This window comes from Elephas maximus, chromosome 19, assembly GCF_024166365.1.
Source record: "Elephas maximus indicus isolate mEleMax1 chromosome 19, mEleMax1 primary haplotype, whole genome shotgun sequence".
Lineage (NCBI taxonomy): Eukaryota > Metazoa > Chordata > Mammalia > Proboscidea > Elephantidae > Elephas > Elephas maximus.
The window spans coordinates 50,095,373-50,111,018 of NC_064837.1; the positions used below are offsets into that span (position 1 = coordinate 50,095,373).

A 15,646-nucleotide genomic window follows, 5' to 3' on the forward strand; every position below is an offset into this window, starting at 1 on the left:
TTTTACTCCATCGCCGTTCGGCTGAAGCGTCATTTCTAATTTGCATGCCCCGCCCGTTTCCGCCCGAGAAGGCGTGGCTAAGGCTGCGAATTCTACCCTCGGACCGCCTCTGTGCAAACTCATTGGTGAACTGGAACTGACTTGGGCAATGGGAGGCTTTTGTGGGAGGGAGCTGTTGGTGGGGAGAGGTGTGAGTTCTGAAGAAGCCCAAAGTTTGAACACGTATTCACAATAAACTCAAGACAGTGTTAAGTGCGTCGCCCGGTGAAAAGATGTCCTTCGAACCTGTGGAATGAAGGGCTCATCAGCGTCAGGGGAACAGAAAGCCTGGAGGAAGGTGGCTTTCTAGGCGGAAAGCTGAGGCGGACAGTGGGGAGGTGAGGGGAGGAGTACAAGAGGAGAGCACTTACCTGTCCCACTCTCTTTCCAGACAGAACTGTGGTCTCAAACCAAACCAAACCCGTTGCCGTCCAGCCCATTCTGACTCATAGCGACCCTATAGAACAGAGTAGAACTGCCCCATAGATTTTCCAAGAAGCGCCTGGTGGATTCGAACTGCCAACATTTTGGTTAGCAGCCATAGCTCTTAACTACTACTCCACCAGAGTTTTCGAACTGTGCTTTAATGGGAATTTTATATTCTTTCACTTGATCTCAAAAAAGCAAGAAGGTATTATGGAGTGTTGTTGTAAACAATATTCCCTTCCCCATCCTGAGCATTTCTACTCCTTCATATCCTCCTTTACCTAGCTTTACCTGGTTGTTCTCTATAGCTTTTATCAGCACCTGGCACATATAACAATATAGACATATAGATTTATTTACAAATATGCACACATTAGTGGTTTATTGTTTGTATCCTGCCTTGAAGGTAGAGACTTTCATTGCTGCTCTATCCCCAGCACCTAGGACAGTGCCCTGGCATGTACTTACCATTTGATAAATATTTGTTCAATGAAAGAATGAGAATCAAATGAGACAATGTATATAATATGCTTGGCCTGCACTGGACACATAATTATCATGCCTTTTCAGGCCTCCCCATCCCATGATCTCTGCTCAGTTCTGTGTTTGTCAGACCCTATTTTGCTCACTAATTTGGTTTCACCTATTGGATTACAGGCATTTGGATCCTGGTCATTGAAAACGAATATTTCTTGTTGCAATTTAACGACTCTGCTTTCTGGTTCATGCGTCAGCTCTATGAGTTTGGTTAATGTGAGTTTCCTAAACTAACTCAAATTGATGTGCACAGACCAAGTTGCCTGCAACGTCGAGGGCTGCACCAGGGTCTGGTGAGCCTTCGTCTGGATGCCTTGCTCTTAGGAATCCCCATCTCCTGGCAGTCCTTATCCCTTTATCCTTTGAGGGCCACTCCCTTTTCCTTCTTCAATTCTTCTCTTTCCTTGACTTTGGGCACTCTAGGGTCTTGTAGTTTTCCTCCTGCCTCCCCAGATGCTGCTTCTCTATTTCCTTCACGTCATTCCTCTCCTCTAGTGTGAAGATGCTCAGAAGATGTTGTGATCCTTCTTTCCTCCTCCCTCCCTCCTCTTTACCCCCTGGGCAACCTCACTCCTCCCAGGGCTTCTGTTGCTGTTTCTTGCTGACTATCCCACGTTCACTCCTTTAGCCAAGACAAAATGGGCACTGCACATCTGTCCCCATGCAAATAGCCTGTAGGCACAACATGGCTACAACTGAGTTCTTCATCACCTTCCTTGACCTCCAGCCTCCTCCTGCTCCAGTGTTCCCTGTACCTAATATTAGGCCCTGAGTAAATGTATAGGAAATGTAACTGAAATTATATTTTCTGTTTAAAATAATGTTCATTTAAACCTGATCTCACCTGCCCAAAAAACTGGAAGAGGGTGGATTTTCCATCCCAATCCCAAAATGTAGGAAAGGCCCTATCTGAAATGAAGATTCCAAACAGGGGTAAAGGAACCTGAATAGCTTCACCTCGTACCCTGTCTTAGTTGTCTAGTGCTGCTATAACAGAAATACCACAAGTGAGTGGCTTTAACAAACAAAATTTTATTTTCTGACAGTTTAGGAGGCTAGAATTCAGGGCGATGGCTCTAGAGAAAGGCTTTCTCTCTTTGTGGGCTCTGGGAGAGGGTCCTTGCCTCTTTTCAGCTTCCATGGTGACCTTCATGTGGCAAGGCATCTATCTTCCCCCATCTCTGCTTGCTTGCTTCCTTGTTTAATCTGTTCTTTTATACCTTAAGGGATTAATTTAAGACTAACTCTACACTAATCAGTGTTCATTAATATAGCAAAGAAAACCCATTCCCAAATAGGATTATAACCACAGGTATACAACACATATTTTGAGGGGACATAAGTCAATCTATAACGTACTCTTCCCTATACTTTTCTTCAGGAATCGGGTGGGGATGAATATACCCACCAGGGGGCAGCATCTACCCATTTCAGTCCTTGGCTCTGCCTTGGGACTTGGTTTTGGGATGGCTGCCTCTCAAATGGCCCTTGGTTGGGGAGAAGGGTTTCTTTCCATCTGGCCCCTTCACACTTTTATTTTTACAATCACTCTTAGAGGTAGACTGTATTTTACCCCATCTTATTCGTGAGGAAGCAGAGCTGGGATTTGAAAAATGAGTCTTGGTGATTCCCAAGCTGGGAGTTGCTCTTCTGTATCCACCCCCATCCCAGTCCCACCTCCCGTAGCCTCTTCCTTCCTTCATTTGTTCACTCAGAGCATCTGCTTAGGCAGCTACTCCAAGTCAAGAAGCTGCAAAGATGATGCAGAAACAAAGATGTCTGCAGCCATTTCCCATGTGAGCTCCATCCATCCCTTGCCCTCCCCAACTCCAGAGCATGGAGGGTCAGAGGGGAAGGGACCTGGCAATTATCTAAGCCCCTTGTTCCAAGCTCAAGAAACTGAGGCTCCCAGGAGAGAAGTGGCTTTTCCAAGCCAGCCTACTAGTGAGGGAGTGAGACTCATGCTGACTGTCTGCTGAGTGTTTTAGCTCGCTGCCATGCCTTGAAGGGTCCTCTCCAGTGTCACCCCAATCCTTACCCCCATTTTTTTCTCCTTTGAAGTGCCTCCTCCCCAATAAAGGCCTCAGTCCCTCTCACATAGAGTTCAATACTGTCCCAGGCCCTGCCTAGATATGCAGGGTTTTATAGGTACTCTTGGAGTCCCTGGGTGGTGCAAATGGTTAACATGCTCAGCTGCTAACCCAAAGATAGGAGTTTTGAGTTCACCCAGAGGCACCTTGGAAGACAGACCTGGAGATCTACTTCTGAAAAATTAGCCACTGAAGACCCTATGGAGCACAGTTCTACTGTGACACACACAGGGTCACAAGGAGTCAGATCAGCTCCACGGCAGGCAACTGGTATAGGTATTCTTGGCCAACCTAGGATCATCAACAGAACCCCCAGGGTCCTTACAACCCTGGACAGGGAAACTCCCAGGCTAAAGGTGGATGCCTGGTTCCCACATTCAGGGAACCCCCATGAACACATTTAATTATTCCATCATTCATTAATTCATAGAAGATTTTCTGACTGCCTATGTGTGCCAGGCGCTGTGCTAGACACTATTGAGCTCCTTCCTTCCAGGGCTTAGTCTGATGGGGAAGACAGATCAAAGGAAGAACAATGACACAACAGCTTGAATCTGATCCGGGTTGGGAAGCCAACAGGAGGAAACAGGTAGCCCCAGATAGTCTGTCCCTCTGCCTGGAATGCTCATCTAACTCTTTGTCACTCAGACCTTGGTTCTAACATCATCTATTGGAGACATTCATATCTCCCCCCGCCCCATCTACAGTCGTTTTCTCCTCCCAATCACTCTCCAGCACATTGCCCTGTTTTTTTTTTCCCCCCTCTTTCTGGCATGTATCACCATCTGAAGTTAACTTGTTGATTCACTGCCTGTCTACCCTCTTCCCCCCACTATCATGGACACTCTTTGAGGGCAGGTCCTTATCCATACCACTCAGGGCTATATGCCTAGCACCATAAATGATTGTTCAGTGTACTGATGTTCGAATGTTCTCTTCAACCATTCCCCCAATGCACTAGGTGCAGACCTCATGGAGAGAAAGAGCTGCAGAGGTGAGGCTGCCAGGGAACAGAATGGCTGGTGGATCCTTAAGGGAGGAAGGCTCCCTGGGATGGTGGGCTGGGATTTAAAGGAGGCAGGGGTTGGGGCGGGCCCACAGCCTGGTTTGACCCCTGCAAGCTAGGCTCCTTCATTTACCCCTCCCCTGCCCCATCTCTTCCCTCCCATTTGTTCATCAACACCTTCTCTGGCAAACTTGAAAGATGAAGGGTGGAGTGGGGTTGTCAGTTTCAGCTCCTTTATCAGATAATCAAATAACAATTTCCTTCTTGGGTGTGAGTCCCAGGGCATATTATTGAAAAAATGATAGTGAAGCTTCAAAGATTGTGGAAGAAACTCAAGACAGTGTTCTGCATGTTTTCATTTCACAGCCATTGCAACATTTGTTCAAATCCAGGCTTGGCCAATTTCTAACTGTGTGACCATGGACAAATTACCTAACCTTTCTGTGCTTCAGTTTCTTCTTTTTTATAATAACCGTGCTTATTTTATGGGTTTGAATAGAATATTAGAAATGGAAAAGTAGGCCAAGTTCCTAGACCAGAGTCTGGCATGCAGTAGTTCCCATCCCTTCTAATTCAGCCCTTCCTCTGAGTCTTAGTTCCTGCTGCAAGCTGCCACCATCCCCTCCCCATCAACCTGGGTGTAACAAACCCATTTCCTAAGGTCCTGATCTCTTTAGGGATGTGGGGAGGCTCCCTGCATTGCTGGGGAAACCAGGTGACTGGCTTTATAGGGGGAGGGGAAGAAGGAGGTGGCAAGGCAGCCTGGTGGTAAACAGATGGGAGCTTATTTATCTCATCAGCACTTGATTGAGAAGGGTGAGCAGGAAAGGGCTGGGCCCTGCAGCCTGGTAATTACTTCCCCTCCCCTTTAAAAAGTCTTTAAAAAGGTTAATGTTGAAATTACATCATTAATACAAGAATCCGGCCTCATGTAAAGTGGGAAGCATTAAAGATTTCATTCTCCTTCGACCCTTGCTCCCCGCAGTTTGGGGCATTCTCCCTGTGGGTAACACTGTTTTTCTTTTGGTCACACTGCCCCTTTGTGACATCTCCTCCCTTCTAGGGCTGCCCAGACTGTACCAGGCTGCAATGGCCGCCCAGTTCTGTCTCCCTCCTAACCAATCCTCTTGTTGTTGGTGGTGCCGTCGAGTCGAGATTTCGACTCCCAGTGACCTCATGTGACAGAGTAGAACTGCCCCATGGGGTTTTCTAGGCTGTAATCTTTATGCAAGCAGATCAGCAGGTCTTTCTCCTGAGGAGCCACTGGGTGTGTCCAAACCACCAACTTTTTGGTTAGCAGCCCAGTGCTTAACCAGGTCTCCTTAACCAATCTTACACAGGACTAATTAACTTCTAGAAATCTTTCCAGAACCTTCTGGTTGATGCTCCCTTCCTCCTCTAAAGTCTTACCAGTGTTTATCTCAGGATTCACAAGCATTTGCTGTCAGTGGTCGATCTCCTCTCTCTCACTACAGTGTAAGCCTGCTGAGGCCAGGACCTGAGGCCCAGGACATCCTCTATATCCCCCATAGTCGCTGGCTAACACAGAGCACACAGTATGAATGAGGATGGTCAACGCAATGGTGCTGTTGAATGAACAATTCTTTGTCTCTTTTAACAAGGGAGGCCCTTGAGGGGCTTACTCCTGGGCCTCACTCTGACCAGCGATTGAGGGATTTCTGTTGAGGATGCCAGCCAGACAGCCTCCTGATGAGCGAGGATAGAGTCAAGTGTTGAAGAAGCCAGGCACTTGATGTAGACAGATCCTTGTTCAGCCATTTACTAGTTTTATGGGGCCTTACACAAGTCATTTAACTTTTTGAAGCTTTTTTCAGTTATAAAATGCTGACAACACCAGTTCCTACCTCAAAGGCTGCTGTGGGGATCAAACAGGGGTAATGGGCTTGCCTCCAAAAGCAGTTTTATGGGGTTGTGGAGAAAACGGTCAAGCGCTGGGTTACTAACTGAAAGGCTGGCAGTTCTAATCCTCCCAGACACGCCTTGGAAGAAAGTCCTGACAATCTACTTCTGACAATCCACTTCTCAAAGGTCATAGCCATGGAAAACCCTATATGCACAGTCCTACTCGGACACGCATGGGATCACCATGAGTCTGAATCAACTAGTTTTGGTTTAGGTTCACACAAGTTTCAAAACTGCATTAGGAAGGATAAAAGGAGAAAGTACTGTTAGCATCTCTCCAGCATACCCTCTGCCAGAATGAGAAGTGTAGGGTGAACACTTCTAGAGGTCTCTGCCTGGTGCAGGGGGATGCGGTGGTATTGAGAGTATTAAGGTATTCACTTATCCCGAGCCAAACGCTGCCCCGCATGCTCCTTTTGTTCCTCCCACCTTCCGTTCCTGATTAATCGCGGACTTAACTCCAATTGTTATTATATGGTGGAAGAGATTAATTAAACTAGCCAAGGATTAACCCAGCCTTGGTCACCCTGTGGTTGGTGTGCCTGCGTGAGGCTCTCCGCGCCCCGCCCCACCTTCCTGGCCCCGCCCCGCCCCGCCGCTGATTGGCCCTCTCCTTGCATCGTCACGCTATGGTTTTTAAGCCTGAGCCCCGCGCGGCTCCGCCAAGGCGGCGGTGAGGGTGAGCTGGAGACAGGCGGTTGTGGGGTCTCACGTGGCAGCTCCAGTGGCCGCTCCGGTGACAGGCCGGGAGAGGCGCGGGGAGAGCGCAGGTGACGGAAGGTAACGGGGCTGTTCTGGTCGTGCTAAGGCGGCTCTGGTGCGGGGCTTGGGGAGCTGGTGTCGGCGACCGGAGACATGCCTACGTGGGAGTGTGGCGGGACGGTGGGGAAGGGGTCGCGGCGGGAGAAGGGTTGTGTCGACGCCTGGGGAGGTGGAGGCGAGTGGGAGCCGGCCGCAGTCCTCGAGTGTCGGCGCCCGCATCCTGGCTCTGCATTTGGTGTGTGTGGGGGGGCTGCCCGACCTCCCCCTTCTGGCTAGGATTTTTGCCTGGGAATTTGGGGGTCGCGGCGTCAGCATTCCGCGCCACGAACTGGGAGAAGAGGCGCTGCAAGACGACTGCCCGTCCAGTTGAGACCTCGTCGTCTCCCCCCGCCCCGAGTGTCCCGGGACCCAGCGGGCTCCTCTAGGTCTGTCAGGGCCCCCAGGTAGAGGGGAGCACCTCGCCACTTCTTCCTCTGGCTTGTTAACCTATAGCAGCTTAAAAAAAAAAAAAAAAATTCGTGTTTATTAAAAGTCTCCTTTTTCATCCCTGTTTAGACAATCCAGCTGTGGTCCCTAGCCTGCAATTTCAAGGCCTCCTCCGTGCCTCTGCTGGGAGCCCCAGGACCTGGCCGGAGGGCACCATGGGGAACCACTTGACAGAGATAGCGCCCACTGCCTCCTTCTTGCCCCACTTCCAGGCCTTGCACGTCGTGGTCATTGGGCTGGACTCGTCCGGAAAGACCTCCCTTCTTTACCGCCTCAAGTTCAAGGAGTTTGTCCAGAGCGTCCCTACCAAAGGCTTCAACACAGAGAAGATCCGGGTGCCCCTGGGGGGGTCCCGTAGCATCACCTTCCAGGTGTGGGACGTCGGGGGACAAGAGAAGCTGCGGCCACTGTGGCGCTCCTACACGCGAAGGACGGATGGGCTGGTGTTTGTGGTGGATGCTGCCGAGGCTGAGCGCCTGGAGGAGGCCAAAGTGGAGCTCCATCGAATCAGCCGGGCCTCGGACAACCAGGGTGTGCCCGTCCTGGTACTAGCTAACAAGCAAGACCTGCCAGGCGCGCTGAGTGCGGCTGAGGTGGAGAAGAGGCTGGCAGTCCGTGAGCTGGCGGCCTCCACGCTCACGCACGTGCAGGGCTGCAGCGCAGTGGATGGGCTGGGCCTGCAGCCAGGCCTTGAGCGCCTGTACGAGATGATCCTCAAGAGGAAGAAGGCTGCTCGAGGGAGCAAAAAGAGACGGTGACCGGACGCCCCCGCTCCCCGCCTAATAGGGGTCTGCACACTAGGACAATGAGGCAACAGCGTCCCCTCATTCACCCTGGGGTATAGGACCTGCCCCTTGATGAGGGACTGAGGTGCACTGAGGGTCCTGTTTTGGTGCCGCTTTGGTGAAGGGGGACAGGCAGTGGGGTGTCTTTGCACATCTGTCCCTCATCCTCACCGCCTGGAGAAGAGGGAGCTACAGGACTGTGGAGGCTTAAATGTAAACTATGACTCTACCTCGACTGTTTCTCCTTTTTTTTCTCTGGCTTTTTAATCGATGTTTCCAGGGGGGATGGAAAGTTGCTTGGAGAATGCATTTGGAATGAATGAGAACTTCCTCTGCTGGGGAGCCTCCTGGCCACTTCTTTGGGGGTGCCAGTCACAATAGTTATTTTTGTGTTGTGTGAAAGTACCAAGAGCCCCTCCCCTCATTTGTAGACCCACAATCCTTTTATAGAAGCCATGTGTGCCCTCTCTTATGATTAATGAATTATTTTTTAACATTTGTCTGTAAGTTATTAAAGACTGACACTGTAGCTCTTACCCTGGTCTGGAATTTTCCTCTCTCCTTACCTGGCCCTAGGATAGTGCAGGGTTTCCCTACAGGGTGGGGGTGTGGGGACTTACCTTGAAGATGAATTTGCAAAGCAAGCTGGTGGAGATTATGAGGGTTGCTGAAACCCCCCAAGCTATGGCCTGATCTCTGTACCTTTTTTTTTTTTTCCTTTTTTCCCCTCTTCTGGCCTTACTTGGCCGTGACACCAGCTGATCCTTGTGCATTTAATGCGGCTTGTGCACTGCATTCTGCTGCTCTGAGCTGCTCTTAGGTTTAAATAGGTGCAGCCTAGAGCCTTTCTGTCCCCATCTCCATTCCCTGCCCCCAGCACTCAGATTGGTCTGATTCCCCCTCCCCCCTCGGGGTTGTGGTGGGAGTGGAAAGTAATTCTTCCCTGGCTGGAAGCCGCCTCTGAGCGCTCAATCCTGCTGACTGCAGCTCCCTGGCAGTGGTGGCAGTGGCTGGAGCTGGGGAGGCCTAGGCTGGATGGAGCCAGCCTGGCCCTGTTGACTCAGCCCTGAGTTGGCCGCTCTGGGAACGAAATCTATTCCCTCCAGAGGGGCAGCAATGGGAGTTGTTTGCTCCTGGTGAATGTCAGAACTGCTGGACACCCACTCCCCACCCTCCAGGAGAGGAGGGGGAGGATACAGGCCACGTAGCTAGTAGCGATACGAAGAATAAATGATAAAATTGGGAGGGTCTGAGTGCCTCCTCCCGACCAGCACCAGGGCCAGCTGTGTCTGAGATAACAAAACAATTAGATTCTCCTAATCTTCCTGGGTGAGAGGAGTGAGTGAAAACCAAGTATAGGCCTTTATCCCCTGGTCCACCTCATCCTTAGTACAAACACGGAATCCCTGGAGTAGGTACAGAGTCCCTGCTCCAGAATCAGATATAAGAACCAGGGGAGGGAGAGAAGGTTCTGGCAGCCACCTCCTGTGGAGGCATCCTAAGGAATGGGCTTCTTCCTAGTTGTCCCCAAATCCAGGGCAGGCAGGACCTGAGTTGTCCTGCTGTGTCTGGGCCAGTTCAGATATGCCTCCCAGTCCCAAGGCTGGCAAAATTGGGTGGTGTGCATTGATTCGGAACAGTGCCTGAGTGCATGTCAGAGCTGCTGGGCTGGTTCTGCTGGAACACATGCTACCTGGCCCTCCTCTCCACACACCTGTGACTCATCTCCCTAGTTCTCCAGGCAGAGTTCTCTTTTGCAGCCCAGGAAAATGCCAAGGCTTGGCCCAGGCTGGGGAGGCCCTGGGCTAAAAGACCCTCTGCCCTGCTGGAAGAATTTTCCTCCCCTCCTCCGACGGCACTGGCCTGGGTCCTCCAATTCTGCTCTTCTGTCTCACAATCCCCAAGGACCTGTTTTCTCCATTTTAGTCACCTGGAGGAATCAGGTGTCTGGATTTGGTGGGGGGAGGGTATGTGCAGAGTACCCCTCCTCTGTCCTTGCCCTCCCCTTGCCTTGAAGGGGCCTTCAAGTTTCCAGCTTCTGGTTCTGGCTCTGCCAACCCCCTTCCCTCCCTATCCCTTTGGCCTGACTTCCAGGTGGTGGAGGCAGGAGGGGAACTGGTGGCTGATGAGAGTGAGCTGGAGTAAACTAGTTGCTCTGAAAGGGTGGTGGGAGAAGGGAGTGCTGGAAAATTCTGATTAGAAAGTCATATCTGACTGGGTGGAGGTCTGGGAGCTTTGGGAATAGTCCTCCTGCTTTGATCCTTCAAAGGGACTGGAGAGCTGGGAGGGAAGGGATTACCTTAGTGTCTGGGGGGCTTAGTGTCCCATCCCAGGGATCCAGGAATTCTACATTTTGAGCTCTGGGTCACAGCCAGGAATGAGGATGGGATGAGGTGGGAGCAGGGTTGTAGTTCTCTGGCCCGTTTCTCTATCAAGTTGAATTTCTTTGTGACCCTGAGATGGGAGCTGAAGAGAGGCTCCCTGAGCTCAGAGGGTCCCTGGGGGCCAAGGGTGGTAGTCAGGGGCTAGATATCTGCGAGGTGAGGCTGGAGGAAACCTGTGGGCCCAGAGTTTGGGCTCTCTGCTGAGACATTCCCCCCACCCCCAACCACCCCCAATCCTGGCACATGTTGGATTGTTAAGTCCAGATGGAGAGCATTTTCCCTGTGCGCCTTCTCCTTCCTTGAGCCCCTCCTTATGAGAACGAAGATGGCAGACTCCCCCACAGCTGCAGTGCTCATAAACAACTTGAGTAAAGGTCAAAAGTCCATTCCCTGCCTTTCCATGTCCTCTCTGGTCCTCCCTTTGCTTTTGTGCTCAAGGAAGAACGAAGGGGAAGAAGAAGGAAAAAAATCCTTAAGGCCCAGAACGTCAGGGACCAGTCCAAGAATACACAGCTACTTAGTGGAACCTCCAGATCCTTCCTCCCAGGCCAGCTCTTTTTACCCACAGGGCAGATAGGAGCCTGGGAGTGTGTCCAGCATCTCTGAGCTCTGGCTTCTTCCTCCCTCCCCTCCTTCCCTTGATTAGATTAAGGACCTACTTTTGCTTCTCCACTCCCCTTCCTGGTAGTGGCAGCTTTATCACCAAAGCCCAGCAGAACTCAGGCCTCCAGTCTGGCCAGGAGTCCCCACCCTCCCTCCACGTTGACCACGTGTCAGTGTCATTCCAAGTTTTTCTTTTTTGAATAATATTTTATTGTATTTTAGGTGAAAGTTTACATAGCAAATTAGGTTTCCATTTAACAATTTTTATATAAATTGTTCTGTGACCTTGGTTACATTTTTTTATAATGTGTCAGCGTTCTCATTATTTCCATCCTGTTTGTTCTATTTCCATTAATCTAGCTTCCCTGACCCCTCTTACTTTCTCATCTTTGCTTTAGGGTAAATGTTGACTCTTAGGTCTCATATAGTTGATTACTCACAGGGGATATTGTTTATTTTATAAACCAATCTATTGTTGGGATGAAAGGTGACCTCCAGGAGTGGCTTCAGTTCCAGGTTCAAAGGGTGTCTTAGGGTGATAGTCTTGGGGGTTCCTCTAGTCTCTGTTGGTTCAGTGAATCTGGCCTTTTAGGAATTTGAGTTTTGTACTATATTTTTCTCCCATTCTATCTGGGACCTTCTACTGTGTCTCTGGTCAGAACGGCCGGCAGTGGTAGCCTGGCACCCAAGTCTTTCTTGAGATTACCACCTCCACCTGGGTCTAGGAAGAACTGAGTTTCCATGAAGTGCTTAGGCATACACCAGGACGGCCTCTTGGCCTTCTGCTCTCCAACATGGGCCTCTTTTGAATAGGGGCCAAGGGAGCAGGGGCTGCGAAGGCAGCAAGGGAATCCCAGGTCAGGAGTGGCTGTGGGGGTGGATAGTCTGTGGTCATATACCATTTCCAAGGCCATCTGCAGAGCCATGGCTGCTCTGCTCACTGGAGAGTTTGTGGGTGAATATCATGCGATGTCCTCCATTGGCTGTGTGGGAGGAGGGGCTTATGGTATTTGTCCTTTCTTCCTTTTTCTAAATATTAAAAAAAATTTTTTTTAACTGTGTTTCTCTTGATTACAAAAGTAATAATTCTTTGTTGCGAAAGAAACCTAATCTAGAAAGTGGAGGCACTCCGTAATCTACACTTCAGAGCTAACAGCTGTGAACAGGTTTTTGTATGTCCTTCCAGATGTTTTTTCCTGCATATATAAAAAAGGTATGAATGGGACCAACATGAGATTCTATAATGCATTTGTTGTACGGTTTTGCTTTTCTCATTTATATCTTGGATGTTATTCAATGTCAGGACATATGGATTTTTCTCATTCTTTTGGATGACTACATGAGATTCCATTGTATGAATGTACCATAATTTTAGAATTAAATCCTTTACTAATGAGCTTTTCAGTTGTCCATGTGTTTTTCTCTTGCAAACAATACAGCAACAAACCTCCTTCTACATATTTCTTTGTATACTTGTGGAAGATTTCCTGTAAGATAAATTCCTAAAAGTGTAATTATTGTGTTAAAGTTTTCATAGATATTACCAAAGTGTGAGCTTGTGTAGGGGGGGACGGGGGGAGGAGGTAAATTTAACCCAGCCTCCTCATCCTCCATCCCCAGATTTCAAGGTCCCTCCAAGCTAATGGTCCGTGTGTGTGTGTATGTGTGGCATAGACAATATAGTGTTGTTCTTTTGGAGGCAAGAAGGAAAATCACCAGTGACTTGGTGGAGGGTTTGCAGGGAGGGAGAGTGACTTCAGGCTCCTGATATTACTTCTGAGGCTGGGGATTGAGTCCCATCTGGGGCTGCCTGGCTGGTGGGTGGATGGTGAGGACTCCCCAGCACCCAGCTTCTCATAGACATCAGGCAGAGTGGATGAGAGATCCTGAAATAAATCCCTGGGAGATGACTCGAGAAGGAGTGGGGCTGATGCCAGGACTAACTACTCTGGAGGGTGTAGGAAGAATAGGCCTTCCAGCCCCAAGGAGAGGAGGGCAGAAGAGGCCTAGGGCTTCCCCCAGTGGCCCCTGACCCCTCTAGCGGGGATCCCTCTACCTCCTCCAACTACTATCACTTCAGTGGATTCCTGGAACAGGAAGCAGAAGACTGAAGCCTCAGCTATGTCAGCCCTCTGGGTTGTTTGAGGCCTGAGCTCTCTGTTTGGCTTATTCAGGCCCTTTGGGTAATCCTGGGTGTATCCCCTCCTGAATGGAGTGGGCGACAAGGGAGATGGGGAGGCAGGATGGCTTTAAAAGCAAGCTTATCTCTTTAGCATTCGCTCCTATTAAATCTGGTATAAAGTTTGGTGGAGGAGGGTAGGGATGACAGCTGGGTTTAAAAACATTGTTGAAATTGAGGTTTTGTGCTTTTGACTGTTTGTTTTTACAAGATTATCCATTGCTTTGCATTCCAGATGCTGTGTCTTATCCTTCGGGAGAGAGAAGGCAGAACTGCTTACTCACTCTCTGGAATTCTCCCAGCGTAATGGGGGAGGAACAGAGCCTCCAGTATGACCAGGGAGCACCCCAGAAAGTAATCCATAAAGCAACATAAGGGTAAGACTGCCACCAACTTCTACATGACCTTGGCCAAGCCATTCCTAGTACCTTGGCCTTAGTTTACCCATCTGTAAAATGAGGAAGTTGAGTAGATAATATCTGAGATCTTTTCCGGTTCACCTTCTATGGTTCTCAGCACAAGGTGGGAGTCGGGAGCTCCTTATGGTCTTTCTGCCTTCATCTTATCGCTTTCTGAAATTATCTTGTTTGTTTTTAAGTTTGTTCACAGCCTGCCTTCCTCACCAGGCTATTCATTCCATGAGGATGGCCCTCATCCATTTTACTGACCACCATTTCCATAGGACAGTGGTGGCATAAGCAGGTGCTCATCACATAACTGTGCAGCTTCCCGTGTCCATGCAAGGGCTGGAGGGAGGAGGGGCATCACCTCAGTCTATAAATGCTGACAGCACTCAGGAGAGAAGATACCAAGTAAGGTTGGAGGTGAGGAAAAGAAGAAGGCCTGGAACCAGAGTCAAGGGTCCCAGGTAATGAGGGATTTGGAACACTATGGCCTTGGGAGCATTTTCTTGGCCCAACCTGCTGCTCAGTAGGAAAGGCTTGAGTTTAAGGTTTAATGGACACGGTTTCAGTTCCTCCCTTCCCTGTAATTACCTGGCCTAGGATACTCCCTGGAGCCTTTCCACTACTCTCCTCCCCCAGCTTCTCCCAAGGTCACCCCAGGATAGTCAGGCTGTCTCTAGATCCCTGTTCTCCCCCTCTCACCCTCCAGAGGAGCAGGGGGCGTGGGGCAGGTGGGCAGGGAAGGGGCTCCAGAGGCATAGTCCTGCGCTGTCTAGTGTGGGAACCGCTAGCCCCACATGGTGATTGAGCTCGGGAAATTGAGATGTGCTATGTAAAATACACACCAGATTTCAAAGACTTACTGTGGGAAAAAAAAATGTAAAATACCTCATTGATACTTTTTTAAATCAATTATATGTTGAAACGATCATTTTTGGATACAATGAGTTAAATAAAATATTTTATTAAAATTGGTTTCATCTGTTACTTTGTACTTTTTTAAAACATGGCTACCAGAAACTTTAAAATTACATATGTGGTTAGCATTCTGTTTCTTTTGGATTGTTGTAGGTCCAGATAATTTGGGGGAAGGAACATTATCGGTTAGAAGAGAGAGAGAGCACCACTGTTTTTCCTGTCTCTGAAATCAGATGAGAAACAGAACTGAAGCAGTGAGGAAGGAGAGTAGACTGCAGGAAGGCCTTCCTGACAATAAGGGCTGAAAAACCTGAAAGATCTGCATATTCCCCTTCTTGGGCAACTTTCGGGATAGGAGAGGACTGCATATCTTGACTAAACAGACATCTTATCATTCTTAATGATCCAAACCTGATTACTCCTGATTACTTAGGAGGCAGTTATCTGAGCTTCATTCAGGGTGTTTTCACTCTATAGCCAGCTCTTAACTGTCTACTTGATGAACCCAGATACCTGGAATCCACAGAAAATTTCTAACATGATTTGACTCAATAGTTTCTGATCTTTCAACGGTACTGACAAAACACTGCCTTTCTCTGTCTAGCACCTACCCTTTAGGAAGGTGCTGGAATAGAGAGAGGGCTCAGAGAGGCCATACTGAGGAGGAAGATGCCAGCTGGGGAGCTGGATAATCCCCACAGTGGATTATTATTATTTATCTCTGAGTTTGCATATACATAAGCAGGTGGCTTATATGCAGACAGGACGTACTAGTTTGAGGGATGGGGATCAGGTTAACACTGTGTGTGTGTGTGTGTGTGTCCTGTAATAAAATCCCCACTCACTTATCTCCCATCCAGTGCATTAATTCAATCACTCAGTCTTTCAATTAGTCACATATAGTCTCAATGATATCTAGCATTACTGTGCACTGAAAGCCTATGATGACCCTGACACGCTGTCCTCAGCACTGGAGCTAAGGTGCAAAAACCCAGGGCGAGCTAAGGTGCAAGCAGTACGCAAAGAAGGTGTCTTAGATCTGGTTCCCTCGATGCAGAGCCTGAGCCAAGGATTTGGGATTATTGAGGGCAAACTCTCAGGAGA

General features: G+C 49.1%; 1 protein-coding gene across 3 annotated transcripts; it reads left to right on the plus strand.

Moving 5' to 3' along the window:
* The first annotated feature begins 6,686 nt into the window (after nt 1–6,686).
* On the plus strand, nt 6,687–8,743 carry ARL4D (ADP ribosylation factor like GTPase 4D). Of its 3 annotated transcripts, none has more exons than XM_049859875.1 (2): nt 6,687–6,801; nt 7,339–8,743. In XM_049859875.1, exon 2 carries the CDS (start codon nt 7,425–7,427, stop codon nt 8,025–8,027), a length of 603 nt encoding a protein of 200 aa, XP_049715832.1. In that variant the 5' UTR covers nt 6,687–6,801; nt 7,339–7,424; the 3' UTR covers nt 8,028–8,743. The 3 variants fall into 3 exon arrangements, with proteins under 3 accessions (XP_049715832.1, XP_049715833.1, XP_049715834.1); XM_049859876.1 differs by having other exon boundaries at nt 6,687–6,791; XM_049859877.1 differs by lacking the exon at nt 6,687–6,801 and adding an exon at nt 7,034–7,208.
* Nucleotides 8,744–15,646: the final 6,903 nt, after the last annotated feature.